We start from the raw sequence: 15,080 nt of genomic DNA on the forward strand, positions 1-15,080 counted from the left end.
AGTACCATTTAGAAAGTGCAAGCTGAAAAGTGTCCAAGTCAAACAAGACCGCATTACTTCTTGGCTCCGTATTACTTCTTGGCTTGTTCTGGAAAAATGTTTTTATTGCTATGGACTATGGCCGAAGAGTCCAGTGGATAAAGAATCAGGAATTGAACGTTCTGGAGCACCCTGAGTGGAGCGACAACAGTGGAACTGCAGTCTAACACGCTCACAGTCAGTGAAACATGCGTACAGACAGCAAACAGATTTTCAGGTCACAAATTTTTCTTCTCATTATACTTGTATTTCGTTGTATTTTCAACTCGTACATGGGGAAATTGGCACACATAAAAGCCGGTGGATTTGGCCATGTGCTGGACTGTATGTGGAGAGACGCCTCTCCTTTTATCTATACTGGTCCATTGGTGTACTGGGACATACATTGTGTGGGTGGTTGGCAGGTGCTCGGGTGTGGTTTGCGCTTTCTTATTATCAAACATCTATCGTCCTGATCTCTTCCTTTTTATATTTGTTACTCTCTTGTAACACCTCTAATCTTCAGCAATTATATATATAACCTTATTCAATTGTGTTCCAAGTGCTGTAAAATTGTACTAAAACGAAGAATTCCATTGGAGCAATAAAAGATTGTTTGAACAGAGCTTTTCTTAGGAAAAGTCGTACGTACTGAGGAATGAAATCGGTCAAATCACAGGCAAATATTGTTGCAAGCATTTCTTTTTCTTTTTTTGCTAGAGCATTGCACAAAAGTTTTAAAATTTCGGGTTGAACTGATCAGTAACAGGTTCTGTTTCTGTGTGAATGAATCTGGGGAAGGAGAATGGCAGAAATGTTTAATTAGTTGAGTTTTTGATAAAGTGAGTTCAACACTTTGCACCTGGACAAAAACATCGGCTGCAGTTTATCCTTGATAACCAGACATGAGTGATCATAAGTTTTGTACCAAAATTGAAAATTGTTTGAAAACACACAACACAGTTCATTTATGGAGACATACTTTTTATTTGATTTTAAAAATGTTAAAGGATGGCTATGACAGACGCTACCTTAATGAGAGAGTGAGCTCTGGGGAATGTGAAGGAAATCAAGAAGTAGACAGTCAGGTCCAGTGGAGCGAGAAGTGAAAAGAAAAACAAGAACAGTGTGTAAGGCCCCCCCCCTCCCCCCCTGTACACATGGCCTTTTCTCGATAAAATGGTTTTGAAACGACACATGTTGAAACGTTATCACTTACATCAGCAACTGGACTGGCAAAAGGAAGTTGTGGCAGTTGGCAGGTTTTTGGTGGTTTTAAAACAAGAATATGAGGACATGAGTCGGCCACCAGCATGTAATTGTACGTGCACAGTTCCTGGAACCTGAACAAGTTACAGCGACCTTGGAAGTTTTCATTGATCTTAATAGTTCCCAACATGGGCAGGTCATTTAGATCTGGTTAGAAGTGCAAGAAAGCGTCCTGCTTTTCATTGTGAGTGAGTAGAGTGCAAGAAAGCGTCCTGCTTTTCATTGTGAGTGAGTAGAGTGCAATGGGCAGTGACTGAAGTGGAAGACCTGTATCTGTGGTGGAGTGATCAGGCACTGCGCTGTCTTGTTGTCGCACACAGGAGACTTCAGTTTGATTTAGAGTAGGGAGACATTTTTATGGGGTGTCTTGGGTCTTTCTGCTGGGATGTTGTATCCCCTAGGTTGGCTCTGACAGGCAGGGTCGGAAGCCCGCCACTTAAATGATCTAAATTAGGCATGAAAACACCCAACATTAAAAAAAGGTGTAGAGATGGAAAGGGACTAAACAGAAGTAAATTGTTGCTTGGATTGTCATCAGAGTCTTCTTTTCCTTTGTTTTCAATACTTGTTGCTTCCTTACTTACAGAATCTCCCAAAAAGAAACAAAAAGGAGCATCGAAGAAGGCCAGTGCAGCTTTAAAGGTAAGGCTGGAGTGGAACACTTTTGCTTTTTGTCCCATCCTGAAAGTGTGTCTGTTGGAAGAGGAGGCTTGTGAGTGGTTGGTGGGTGCTCTGGTGTGATTTGCTCATTCTTTCCTATCAAACATCTATTATCCTTATCTCTCCTCCTTCTTTGTGTATGTTACTCTCTTGTAACACCTCTAATCTTGGACATTTATATGACCGTATTGTGTTGCAAGTTCCGTAAAACACTTCTTAAAACAAAATCAAAAAGAAGAGGAGGCTTGCCAGAAGCTGGTTCAGTGCACACAGGAGGCACAGGTTGATCAGTTGACCTTGACAGTGGGCCATCACGGAGTTGGGATTTGTGGCGGGAGACAATGTTTTCCAGCTCTTGTCTGTTTTTGGCCTCATGTTGTTGGTATCACCATAAAGCTTTTGTTGGTATCACCATAAAGCTTTTGTTGGTATCACCATGAAGCTTTTGTTGGTATCACCATAAAGCTTGTTTTACTCGCTCTCTTGAACATTGAAGAGCAGGAAAATGTCACACTTACTAGGGGTAAGGGAAGTGGAGTTAATGCGTGGCTTGCAAAAGAAAATTATGTTCCCTTTGAATGAACAAGTGTTGAAAACGAGGTATCAAGGAAAACTAGCATACAGCAGGGATCAATAATTTCCAGTAAGAGTAGACCATGTGTACTCTTCATTTGAAACATTTTTATAATCCAAATTTTTATATTCGGTATCCATATTTTTATGATCCATAATTTATAATCCATATTTGACAGTTGCTTTGAATTTGTGTCATGTTCATGTTTGTTTCTGTTTGTACTTTCCAGTCTAGTCCTCCGTCTGCTAACAAAATCTCGGTGGGAGCCACAAACAGCAAAGATATATCCCCTCCCATCAGCGTCACGTCTCCTGTGATTTCCAATGCATTCCCGAAAGTCCAGCCTGCCAATCCGGGGACGTTGCCAGCCATGAAGAAAGAGAGCAGCAGCCTGGCGGAGCTGAATGCCACAGTCGGGGCCACAGATACCTCCAGCTCCCCCAGCCTCAACCTGTCCACCACTTCCAACTCCTCCCCTCTCACTTCTGGTGGTGAGTTGTAGTGCTACTGGGTCTCCTTTGATACCTCTCTCACTGCTCCTCTCACCTTCTCGCAAACTCAACCCAAAAGATTTTTTAGAAAAGAGAGAGAGAGGGAGGGAGAAAAAGAAAGAAAGATGTTCCTTCTTTTGTGCTTTTGTCCTGGTGTTTGGAGTGAGGGTGCCATTGGTAGGTCTTCATCTTTCGGGTCCCCCCCCCCCCTCTTCCACCCCTCAAACCTCTCATTGTGCATACTTAATTTACCTTTACTTTTCCGATCCAGCGGCCATTTGGCTTCTAGTCCTTCGGTTTGTCGATATGGCAAAGAATTTGCAGGTTTTAATCAGCTGTGCTTTGTCGCTGTATAGAGTATTTCCGATGTCTGGGGAGGCAGGTAGGTAGGTGAATAAACATGTTGATTTCTGCGTAACTGACCATATGATCCAGTGAGACGCTGCCACCATATGGGTGGACCATATGGGTGGACCATATGATCCAGTTAGAGGCTGTCACCATATGGGTGGACCGTATGATCCAGTTAGAGGCTGTCACCATATCGGTGGACCGTATGATCCAGTTAGACGCTGTCTGGACCATAGGATCCAGTTAGACGCTGTCACCATATGTGTGGACCGTATGATCCAGTTAGACGCTGTCACCATATGGGTGGACCGTATGATCCAGTTAGATGCTGTCACCATATGGGTGGACCATATGATCCAGTTAGATGCTGTCACCATATGGGTGGACCATATGATCCAGTTAGATGCTGTCACCATATGGGTGGACCGTATGATCCAGTTAGATGCTGTCACCATATGGGTGGACCATATGATCCAGTTAGATGCTGTCACCATATGGGTGGACCATATGATCCAGTTAGATGCTGTCTCCATATGGGTGGACCGTATGATCCAGTGAGATGCTGCCACCATATGGGTGGACCATAGGATCCAGTGAGATGCTGCCACCATATGGGTGGAATCAGACTCTCGTCTTGGGCTTGTGGATTTGATGGTATCACCTTAAGGCCTGTCCGTTTTCCTTGTTTTGGGTGAAAATAATATCCATCTTTGTTGAATAGAAGTTGAGATATGTGTGATTGAAGGAGGTGAGGGTCATCTGGTTTCAGAGGTAAAATTAGGGAGAAAATGGCCGCCAAAGTTGAGTTATTTCTTTAGCTTGGGAGTCCTGAAAACTGAAAATTTACATTTTTTCTGCCCTTAATCAACGTTTTTCTGTAAACTCAGCACAGAAATGTGTTCTGTATTGGGCATGAAAGGTGTTGAACCAAAAAAACAAAAATTCAATAAAAATTCCCTAACCTGCGGGAGAATGCCAATTTCTTAACTTTCAATATTTTGACAAGCGCCTCATCTCACCAGGCTGCCCCATGTCACATATGTGGTGAACAAAACTGTGTGACTGTGTGACTGTATGAGTGCTCAGTTCAGATGAGCTTTGTCTACTTTGTACCTTGACTGGTGTGCACTATTATCTTTTACATTAGTAATGTTATTTCACAAGTGCCCGATTTTCTGGATAGATCTGGAAATTCGGATTTCTGTTTCCAGATTTTGACAGACTTGTTGATACAAGATGTATTACATGATATGATCCGTAAATATTGTTCTGTGCGCGGGTGAGGTCTGGGTAGTTCAAAGATTTTGTCTCTTAGCCACTTGGCCCCTCTATTATTTTCATTATTGGTGTTTTTTTGTTTTCATCTTTGTCAGTGTTTTTGTAATGGAGTCTGCCACAATACGCTCTTAAACGTTGTGGGTCGGTGGTTGGCAGGTGCTCTGGTGGGGTTTGTTCCTTCTTTCCCATCAAACATCCATCGTCCTAATCACTCCTCCTTTTTTTGTGTGTTTTACTCTCTTGTAACACCTCTAATCTTCGGCACTTGTATCACCTTATTGTGTTTCAAGTGCCGTAAAACTCGTACTAAAACTTAAAAAAACTAAACGTTGTGGATGACTTGTGTTTTTTCTGGTGTGCAGCTAACTCTGTGAACCGCAGTGTGACCCATGCCATGCCTGCTCAGCCGGCCAAGCAAGCTCTCACGGTGGCCACGCCCAAGCCAGCACCCAGACCCAGCAGTGAGTAGTCCACTTGGACCCACAATTAGTCGCTTTTAAACACAAGGGGGCTATCCCGAAAAATGCTGTTTTGAGAAAATCGAAGGTAAAAGTTTTTGCCCCTCGTTCAGTTTCTTTAAAAGACAAGGAGAGTTTTCTCTATAACTAAACAAATATACACGCCAGTGAAACCAAACTTCTCCTATGGGTAGGGCAATGCCCGTTTTTGGTGTAGGTCAAGATTTCTGGAAACCCCCAAAATCTGGGTTAGCCCGCTTGTCCTTAAAAGCGACCGAATACCCTCAGGGTTCTCATACCCTGGGACCATGTCATGACCTCAGTGCTTTCTTGTCCTATCTCCATTTTTAATAACAGTGAAAGCAGTTCATAGCAGAGTGAGCTTCAGAAGAAGTCACATTTTCTCTGTTCAAATAAATGTAGATAGGACAAGAAAGCCCTGAGGTCGCGATGTCCCCCCCCCCCCCCCACTAACATCAGGAATAGACATTTCTCAGATTTTTCTTTCACCTTTCCTGATTTTAGAACTTTGCGCAATAATGCAGTGGGGAAAATTATCCGTTCTGGTCACCTGGCGAAAAGTCTATTGCCGTCGCTCTCCTGGCTGGGTGACCAGATCGGGTATTTTGTACTTTGGCTGTGACTGTAAAGTGTTAAGAGTGCCTATTTTCACTTCTGTTACATTTTCTTGCGAATGTAATGAACATTAATGTGGTTTTTGCTCAAACTGCTACCTGCGAATGTAAAGAACATTAATGTGGTTTTTGCTCAAACTGCTACCTGGGAATGTAAAGAACATTAATGTGGTTTTTGCTCAAACTGCTACCTGGGAATGTAAAGAACATTTATGTGGTTTTTGCTCAAACTGCGACGGGTCTTGTTTTGTTAAGTTTTCCCGCTTGTCTGTTCCCCCCCGTCCAGTTCCCATGACCAGTACCCCTGTGCCTGCCGCTGTGGACCGGCCCTTTGTGTCCACGCCTGGACTGGACAGCACCCCAGTGGCCAGCCTTCCTGGCAGGAGGCCCTCCAAAGAGGGCATGCCAGTTAGCTTGCCCGAACAGCAACCTCCGCAGCAGCAGCAACAACAACAGCAACAACAACAGCAACAACAACATCAATCACGTACGGGAGCTGGGATGGTAAATCAGCCGCGTAAGATCGACAACCAGATGCGCTTCTCTCTAAGTGATGAAGACTCTAGTCCATGCCCGAGCCCCTCCAAGCCAGCCCCCCCGGCGCCCCCGGGAGCCACTGTGTGTAAGTTCTGGCCCCGTCTGTCTCGCCTCGCCCTTGTGGCTTTCCTGGTTAGCTTTTCAGTGTCAGGGATGCTGGGTTTTCTTCTTTAAAAAAAAAAAAAAAGTTACATCTCATATTTTCACTGAAAAGTGAACTAATTTCGTTTATTATCTGTTCAATCCGTATTTGTTGTGTCTATTCTCTGTCTTTTTGTTTGCTTGCAACTTTGTAAATGTTCACAGCAACCCCTAGTGGCATCCCTGTAATTTGCTGTGCCAGTGGACAGGTTGAAGACTGAACTTGTACTACTTTTTTGGGCTGTTGGGTCCAACAGTTTTGGGGGGGGGGGGCACTGTCTACCTGGTAGTTCATTCGTCCATCGGAACAACAGTCCTGCTAAAAATTGAGTGGAGAAAGGGTAAATGTTCTGACTGATTTCAGTTTCCGTAAGGAAATGTTCACCGTCTCTGCAGTATGTTTCCTTTTTCTATTTCTGATCTTTTCTCTCTGCCTGTTCTTCATGGTGGATGGTTGGTGGATGCTCTGGGGTGATTTGCTCCTTCTCTCTCAGAAAACATCATGTATAATTTTTTTTCTTCTTTTTTTTTGGGGGGGGGGGATTTCTTTGTATAACATGTCAAATCTGTGGCACTTGTATGACACAGTAGTGTATGACACAGTAGTGTATGACACAGTAGTGTATGACACAATAGTGTTGCAAGTGCGGTAAAAGGTTTACGTGACAGTGTCGGTGGAGATGATAACCTTTCCTTTTTCTGTTGTCTGTCAGCTGCCAGTGGTGTCGGTGTCTCGTACGGCATCGGTTCCAACCACCAGAACAATCCTCTCAAGCCTAATGACGTGGAGAATAAAACGCCCACACCTGCTGTCTCTCAGTCTGCTGGAAAGGTAAGAACCAAGTCCCCCCCCAGCGCTTTTATGTTTAGTAATAACAGCATTTTGTATTTTGAAATGAGCTGTTAGTCTAGGAGAAAACACAAAGGACAATGTTTTACATATCAATAAATAAATAAATAGAAGAATATGTTACTTCACCCTTACAACGTTTATTGGTAAGTTACTCATCTAAGTGTTGCCATAACCCCAACTGGAGATGGTCATGACAACTGGTTTGTAGTTAATTGTTTAGATCATGTTAGTCCTACATTCCTCAGCTCTTTCGAGTAATGAGGTGGGCACCCTCTGTCCCGCTCCCTAGTATTACATTTGACAGTGTCCTAAGTTGAGATGTGTCAAATATTGAGACTGAATGTGTAGTTGCTGTGTGCACACTTCTGTTAACTGGGAACATTTCTTTTTGATCTTTGGAAACAGTTGTGTTGACAATTTTTTGATGATTGGGTCATTTTGTTTTTCCATTGCAGCCTGAAATCAAGATGAATAATGCCCAGTCGTGGAACTCCATAGCTGCAGCCTGGCAGCAAAAGTCACAGTCTACCTTCCAGCAGTATAAAAAAATGAATGAGATGAAGCACCAAAAGGTAAGTTTGTCGGATGGGAGGTTGGGAAGACGTTCAGATTTCTTCTGTCATTCAATGATACTTGTGCTGTTTCTCAAGACTGTGGTTAAGGCTTTTTTATGGGATTGTTGGAAGAAGAATTAATTGTGTGCTTGCCCAGTGTAAAGCACTCAAACCGAAACATTCATGCTTGTATTGACACTCGTCTCCTTGGATGAGGAAAGGAAATCATCATAGCCATGAGGATTACGGACATTTCCTCGCCACACTTGACACCCTTTAGGTGCATGGGGGTCACAACAGGCCAAAGATTCACAGATCTGGTTAGGCACACAGTAGGGGTTAACCAACGTTGAAGGTTCCAAAATATGGATGTATTTGTGTGTGTGTCCATCCCCACACACCAGCACATCGCGGGCACGCGCATGCACACACACTCGCACACACACATGTGTGCGTGAATGTGTCGAGGTTCATTGTCCCACCTTCCAGCTGATAGTTAATGATTTGAAAGCTTGTATTTGCTACAGTCCTTTACTTTGTCTCAGTCTTTAAGAACAAGTTTTTGTGTAGTGAAGAATAATGGTCTATGACCTTCTGGGAGTTGTGATGTGGCAAAAGGTCATTATGACCGTTGTTTGATTGTTTCAGGAAACGTTGTTGAAGAAGGCTGAGGAACAGAAGCAGAAAATGGTGAAGGAGAGGCAAAGACAAGAAGAGGAGAAGAAAAGGTAAAAATGAATGAGTTCATTGAGCACAGGCCCAAGTCACAATGATATTTTGTCAGCACAAGTTCAACGTCCCCTTCCAGTAACTTTGTTTCTATCTAGTTACAAATGAGCGAGCATTGGTTTGCTGAGATGACGGTATAAGCAGTGGAGGTTAATGTGAACACTTTCGCCCCTTGTTCAACCCATTCTCTGCCCCCTTTGCCTTGCTCAGCTCCCTTCTACGTAGCCCTTTCTAGTCTCTCTCGAGATTGGTCATGTTTCCACTCCTAATTTGTTGGAAAATTTCTCTGACTTTGATATCCTAATTCTCTCTCAAGATTTCCACTATAGTTAGCTGGGCTGTGATGAAAATAAATCTCTTTGATTATAATATAGCCTTGCAAGGCTGCCCATCATACAAATTTGCTGGAATCATTACGATTTTTATTCAATTTTACGAAAATACGATACTTTGATTCCAATTTTGTAAAATTTCGGCTACCCAACCCACTGCCTACCTTCTGGCCTTCCGGGTGAATAATGGGAGAAAACCGAGCAGAACTAGACCGTCTACGTCACCATATTACATACAGCTGTCGAGCTCCAACTCCCTCTGTGCATGGAACCCTTGTGGTCACTCTCTGCCACTTTGCCCATAGAAAAACATTCCACTCTAGACCTGGCTATAACATTAGGTTGACAGAGTGTCATAGCCAGGAGTAAGGCTAACATTAAGTTGACAGAGTGTCATAGCCAGGAGTAAGGCTAACATTAAGTTGACAGAGTGTTACAAATTCCTGCCCTTTTGTGTTGTGTGCGACCCATTTTTTTTTTCTTTCTTGTAATGGGTAATTGTTGGAAACTTGGATGGTTGGCGGGTGCTCTGGTGTGGTTTGTTCCTTCTTTCCTATAAAAAATCGATCGTTTCTATCTCCTCCTTTTTTTTGTTTTTTGTGCTTGTTACTCTCTTGTAACACCTCTAATCCTCGGCACTTATGACCTTATTGTGTTGCAAGTGCCGTAAAACTCCTATTAGAACTAAAAACTTTGAAACAATGAGCTACGGTGGGTGGGCTGCGTGGCATGGCATGTTGTGATGCATAATCGGGATGAAATGTTTGCGGTGTAGCCCGTAGTTTTAAAGGTTTCTTTTGTTTGTGCAAGCAGTTATTCCGTCCCCATCCCGTCCCTTTTTGTTCTTGTATCGGCAATAGTGAGCCTGGCCAGGCCTCTTGTTTCATCAGACCTTTAAGTTACATTTCTACTTGACTACTATCTCCTGTAGATGGCTAGCGGGTGCCTTGGTGTGGTTTGCTTCTTCTTTCCTATCGAACATCTATCGTCTTTGTCTCCCCTCCTTCTTTTTTATGTTTGTTATTCTCTTGTAACTCCTCTAATCTTTGGCACTTATATGACCTTATTGTATTGCAAGTGCTGTACCCCCCCCCCCCCCCCCCCCAAGCTGTTGTCACCACGAGTGCATGTTGTATCAACAGGGAAAGAGAAGAGGAAGACGGGATTGAAGCAGCGAGAAAGCGGAAAATGGAAGACGACAAGTTGGAGGAAGAAAGGAAGAAAAAGGAGAAGATTGAGCAGATGCGGAGAGCTGCTCAGCTGAAGAGAGAAGCAGTAAGTGCCTAGAACGTGTATATGTATATATGTATGTGTGTTGTGGCTGGTGGCTAAGACGCACACATCCCACCATAGGTCCAGAGATGCCAACCAGTACGATTTTACGTATTTTAGTACTATTTTTTGCCGAAAATACGCGAATACGACTTTTCATGAAAAAATATGCATCCTGGAATGCGAAAAATACGAGATTCAGCTTGGGTGAGTAAACCTATCTCAAGTCCCATCTTTTGTCAAAATAGTATCAGTATCGCAGAACTGGAATATTTGAAAACCAAGTCCGATGTGGGTAGTAAGTTTATTTTTGCCGGTCGCGATCGTGATATTATATTCGTTCAGCTTCTCGCGGTTCGGAGAGTACGTTTCACTTTCAAGCGAATAGGCAACTATGGCGGCAGGCGGAAGCGTGTGTGACACCGAGGCTCGATCGGGAAAATCAAGATCTACTTTCGCTTTCGTTGCCACCGAGAAGTTTGCCAGCAGTTGTCATGTCTGATGACGCAACATTTGTGACATGCAGGTTGTGCAGTATAAACGCAAGGTCGCTGTGCAAATAAAATTTAATCAATGCTCGGACTCGCCTCTGTGCTGTCACTTGTGGAAAAAGAAAATAAAATACAAGCGTCGTCCGATTTTTAGATTGTCTGGCTCGCCATCGTGACCGGTCACTGAACCTGCGCGCATTCGTGTCATAAATAAACGCGGCATCGTGTGAGCAAAGACCGTCTTTGGTGGGAGGAACGGCGTTGTGAAGTATAGGACTACGGAATAGGGGAGGAGATTATTGATTTTTGGGGGGTTTAAGATATTATGGGGGAGGGTGTGAAGGCAACACTAGAGGACAAAAACTTGGAAGCACATTTCAAAATTTTGATTAGAGCTTTCTGCAAAGCACGCGTTGGTGCAGGCCGTGTGCGGAATCGGGACCCTTCAAACTTTGCAAGTCTGTGCTATTGAAATAATGTGTTCGCGTTTCATTGGATGGGTGATATTGTAAATTATACCTAGCCTAGCCTGTTGTGGCTTTCTGTTCAAGACTGGTTGATTTTCAGTGTCACTACATCTTGCCCTACCACACTTATTACAACTCTCACAGTGCATGGGTCTACTTGAGTCTTTCAAGTTATTGCTTTTCTCTGAGTTTGAGCAATATTTTGAGTCTGTCAGTTCATAATATGAATCATGACACCCAGACTGGTTCTTGCTTGGCGAAATTTTTGTTCTAGGCCCTTCCGAACTCTCAAAGCAGGATTTATTTTTTACGTAATAATGAGAGGAAAATATTAGCGGTATAATAGACTGAAATATTAAGTCAAACCAGACCCCAGTACGACACTGAACACTGACAGTACGACACTGAACACTGACAGTACGACACTGAACACTGACATGTTGTTGATTGGATACATGTATACTGTACGTGTGTGTGCTCCCTTTTTCCAGCTGCTGAGCTAGATCTAGTAATTTTTTTCCAGGAAATATTGCTTGACCCCCTTAACATTTTACTATTACTAGTTGGTCGGTCGGTCGTGGGGAATACACATTTTCCCCTGAAAATACACATTTTCAAATTTCCCAATACTCATTTCGGTTTTCTGTGGTTGGCATCTCTGTAGATCCCCTTCTTGGAAAGTTCCCATTTTGCACACAGCCTGTCAGCCTAAATTACTTAACACTTTGCCACCACAAGGCTCATGTAGTAAAAACCCTTGCCGTCGGAGGCAAAGGCATTTTGGGGAAAATCCAAAGAAACAGGGTGATAAACATCGCCGATCGGCGAGATGTGACGGCAAAGTGTTCAGAGGTAGAGTGGCTTCCCTGTCAAATGAATGGTTGAAACCGAGGAATCTGGGTAACTGGTCATTAGACGCTTTCTTAGCCTTAATACTTCCAGTACTGTCGGGGACATGAGTCGCCAGTACCGTCGGGGACATGAGTCGCCAGTCCGTAGTATGTGCCCACATCCGCTGGTGATGCCGTAGTATGTTCCCACATCCGCTGGTGATGCCGTAGTATGTTCCCACACCAGCTGGTGACACAGTAGTATGTGCCCACATCCGCTGGTGATGCCGTAGTATGTTCCCACATCCGCTGGTGATGCCGTAGTATGTTCCCACATCAGCTGGTGACACAGTAGTATGTGCCCACATCCACTGGTGACTCGCATCGCCTCCGCAACCAGGCACACTAAACATAATGAAACAAGGAATGGACGCACTGCACTGAAGCAAATAGGAAGGAAGTCACTCTATATGATAGCTGAATGGTTGATGAACCTCTAGGAATGTTTAAAACGTGCTTCTTAAGCTGCCAATTTTTTTAATTTAAAAAAAATGTACCATGGCTTCAGTGTTCTAAACTGGTGCATTACTTGAGGGTTTTTCACTCTATGAGCCTGCGGTACCGAAAGTGGAATTGGGTGTTGAGGTCAGTGTGAACGTGCCTAGGACAGACATTGGCTGTTTTTGGAAATAACCGGGTTCAAAGCTATTGTCTAAATATCACAACATTCTCTGGGCAACTTGTCTTGGCGTGATGATGAAATTCTGAGATTTTGTACTTAAATCATTGGGGTGGGGTGGGGGTGGGTAATGATACTTTGTTTGAAACTTGAGTCAGTGGGTGGTTGCAGGGTTGGGTTGATTTAAATCAGGTCGATTAAAATCAGTTGATTTTTTAAATTTGAATCAACATGATTTTTAAAATAAAAATCAGTGATTTAAATCACTTTAAAAAAAATATATTCCAGTTTTTACATCTCTAAACATTCAGAATTCCGTTCCTTGGTTTTATAAAACAGATATAAGGTTTAGTAGACTAAAATAATCATGCTTAAAAGTCTGCTTTCCCCCCTGTCACTGTAAAATAATACTCTGTGTTCAATTTACTTTTTTTTCATAATTGAAATTAGCATTTTCTTTTTCTTTTTAGACAAACACACACACACTGCAATAAAATGAAGTTTATCTATGCATAATTACCCCCCCCCCCCCCCCCCCTTCCTTTTAGACTGACATTTTCTTCATTTTTTGTCTGTAGCCATAATTCACTGATATAGCAGATTAAGGCTTTCTATTGCAGTTGCTAAAATTAATCATTAGTTAAGATAAAGACAATGCATTTTGCACTAAAAGAACATACTTTTAGCCACCAAAAATCCCAAACTGTGTCGACATTAAAAAAAAATTATTAAAAAAATTAAAAAATCAGATTTTAATTTAAAAAATCACCAACCCTGGGTGGTTGGCGGGTGCTCTGTTGTGGTTTGCCTCTTCTTTCGTGTCAAACATCTATCTTCTTTATCTCCCCTCCTTCCTTTTTGTGTTTGTTACTCTCTTGTAACACCTCAAATCTTCGGCACTTGTATGACCTTGTTGTGTTGCAAGTGCTGTAAAACACTTAGTAAAATATTTAAAAACCTTGAGTCCTCGATGAATGTTGTAATGTTGTCTTCCTCAGACTGCCAACCGGATTGACATGAATGCACAGAACGATCTAATGGCCTCATTTGAAGCGGCCTACAGCAACAGAGCCTAACACGGCAACCTGACACGGCGACCTGCTTGTCACGCTATACAGGCTCATGGGATGTTGCTGGGTCTATACAAGACTTTCTCGGGAAACTTTTTTTTTTTTTTTGTTGTATACCTTTTGTCTAGTTTTGTGAAGTGTTGTTCCAGCACAAGACTTGTTTTTCTTTTTTGGAATGGGATTGTTTTGTGTAAAGTGCTTGAGCTTCTTGAATACTCCCAACATAGACGTGGCAGTTACAAAATGTTTGGGTTTGTCCATGTGTGGGCCACTGTGTGCAGACTGGTGTCCTTTTGGCAATGACCAAAACAGAAATCTGCTTGGCCTGAACATTTTTTGGTTTTCATTTGCACTCAGTGATTCCAGGATTTTTTACCCTTTGTGAAATGTAATGTGCGGTCCGTTATGTTGCCGGGATTCGGCATTTGATTTGTTTGGCTCCCAAGCGCTAGCCACATTTGTCGATCATTCGTAGTTCTGTACACTTAATCATTTTCTCACGGGAAAGTTCTTATGTGCTGAGCTTTTACTGTAAACCCGTCGTGTGTTGCGAACGACGGAAAGGTCCAGATCTGTGGAAATGTCCAGGGGGGATGTGTAGGGGTCCTGTGGGAATACATTTGTTGACAGTTTAGTCTAGTCCAGGTGGCTAAATAGTTGCTGAAGGAGGCGTCTCATACAGGCGCTTTTTGGACGTTGCTGATTGTCCAATAGCTTCTGTTGGAACTATTTGTGACCAAGGTTAGTGTTGATGCTCAGTTGTAGTGGGAATACAAGTCGGGCATGCATGTAGCCAAATCAACAGGAAGTGGAGATCCTTTCATTTTGTATGAATTTCACTATGTTAGTGATTTAAATACAAATAATATATATGTGTATAAAAAAAAAAATGGGGATCTGAAAATGTGTAAGGTATGTGTGTTTGACTATTTGTGTGTGTGCTGTGTTTGGGCAAGACTGTATGACACTGGTTTTGCTTGTGTGTAGTATTCTGTTGTACAGAGTATCATAAAAGGTGGAAAATATCGAGGGAAATGAAACATCACAGCCTCTTTCTTCTCTGTAGTTTTGTGTCAGCGGATTGTCTGTCATGCTTTGCTCATGTTCCAATAACGGTTGGACAGTGTGTGGGTTTTCACAGACCAGAAGAAAAATGAGTGGAGCGTGAAACATCAGCTGCAGGGCTTCTTTTTAAAATATTTTTCTTTTTTATAGAAGTTGGATGGAGCGTGTATGTTCACCTTTTGTGTTGTTGATTGAAAAGAAAACATGACAACGGTTGTTTTACTTGGGAATTCTGTTGCTGCACCTGGCGTTCTTTTAATTGTTTCCCTCAGCGAGGGTTGGGACTTGATGTCTGGGGACACCCCCGCCTCCTCTTTCTCTCTCTC

General features: G+C 42.8%; 1 protein-coding gene across 8 annotated transcripts in view; it reads left to right on the top strand.

The window, feature by feature from the left end:
• Positions 1–14,724, top strand: part of LOC101845655 (bromodomain-containing protein 3) — a 49,065-nt gene extending 34,341 nt beyond the window's left edge. For all 8 annotated transcript variants that reach the window (XM_005109407.3, XM_005109408.3, XM_005109410.3 and 5 more), the window contains 9 exons: positions 1,874–1,929; positions 2,751–3,012; positions 5,004–5,102; positions 6,021–6,356; positions 7,126–7,244; positions 7,721–7,837; positions 8,468–8,547; positions 10,023–10,155; positions 13,618–14,724. In XM_005109407.3, coding sequence (XP_005109464.1) covers positions 1,874–1,929; positions 2,751–3,012; positions 5,004–5,102; positions 6,021–6,356; positions 7,126–7,244; positions 7,721–7,837; positions 8,468–8,547; positions 10,023–10,155; positions 13,618–13,695 — 1,280 coding nt within the window. In that variant the 3' untranslated portion in view covers positions 13,696–14,724. The remainder of the gene's footprint in view (positions 1–1,873; positions 1,930–2,750; positions 3,013–5,003; positions 5,103–6,020; positions 6,357–7,125; positions 7,245–7,720; positions 7,838–8,467; positions 8,548–10,022; positions 10,156–13,617) is intronic.
• The last annotated feature ends 356 nt before the right edge of the window (positions 14,725–15,080 follow it).

The sequence above is a fragment of the Aplysia californica genome, unplaced genomic scaffold (genome assembly GCF_000002075.1).
Source record: "Aplysia californica isolate F4 #8 unplaced genomic scaffold, AplCal3.0 scaffold00776, whole genome shotgun sequence".
Lineage (NCBI taxonomy): Eukaryota > Metazoa > Mollusca > Gastropoda > Aplysiida > Aplysiidae > Aplysia > Aplysia californica.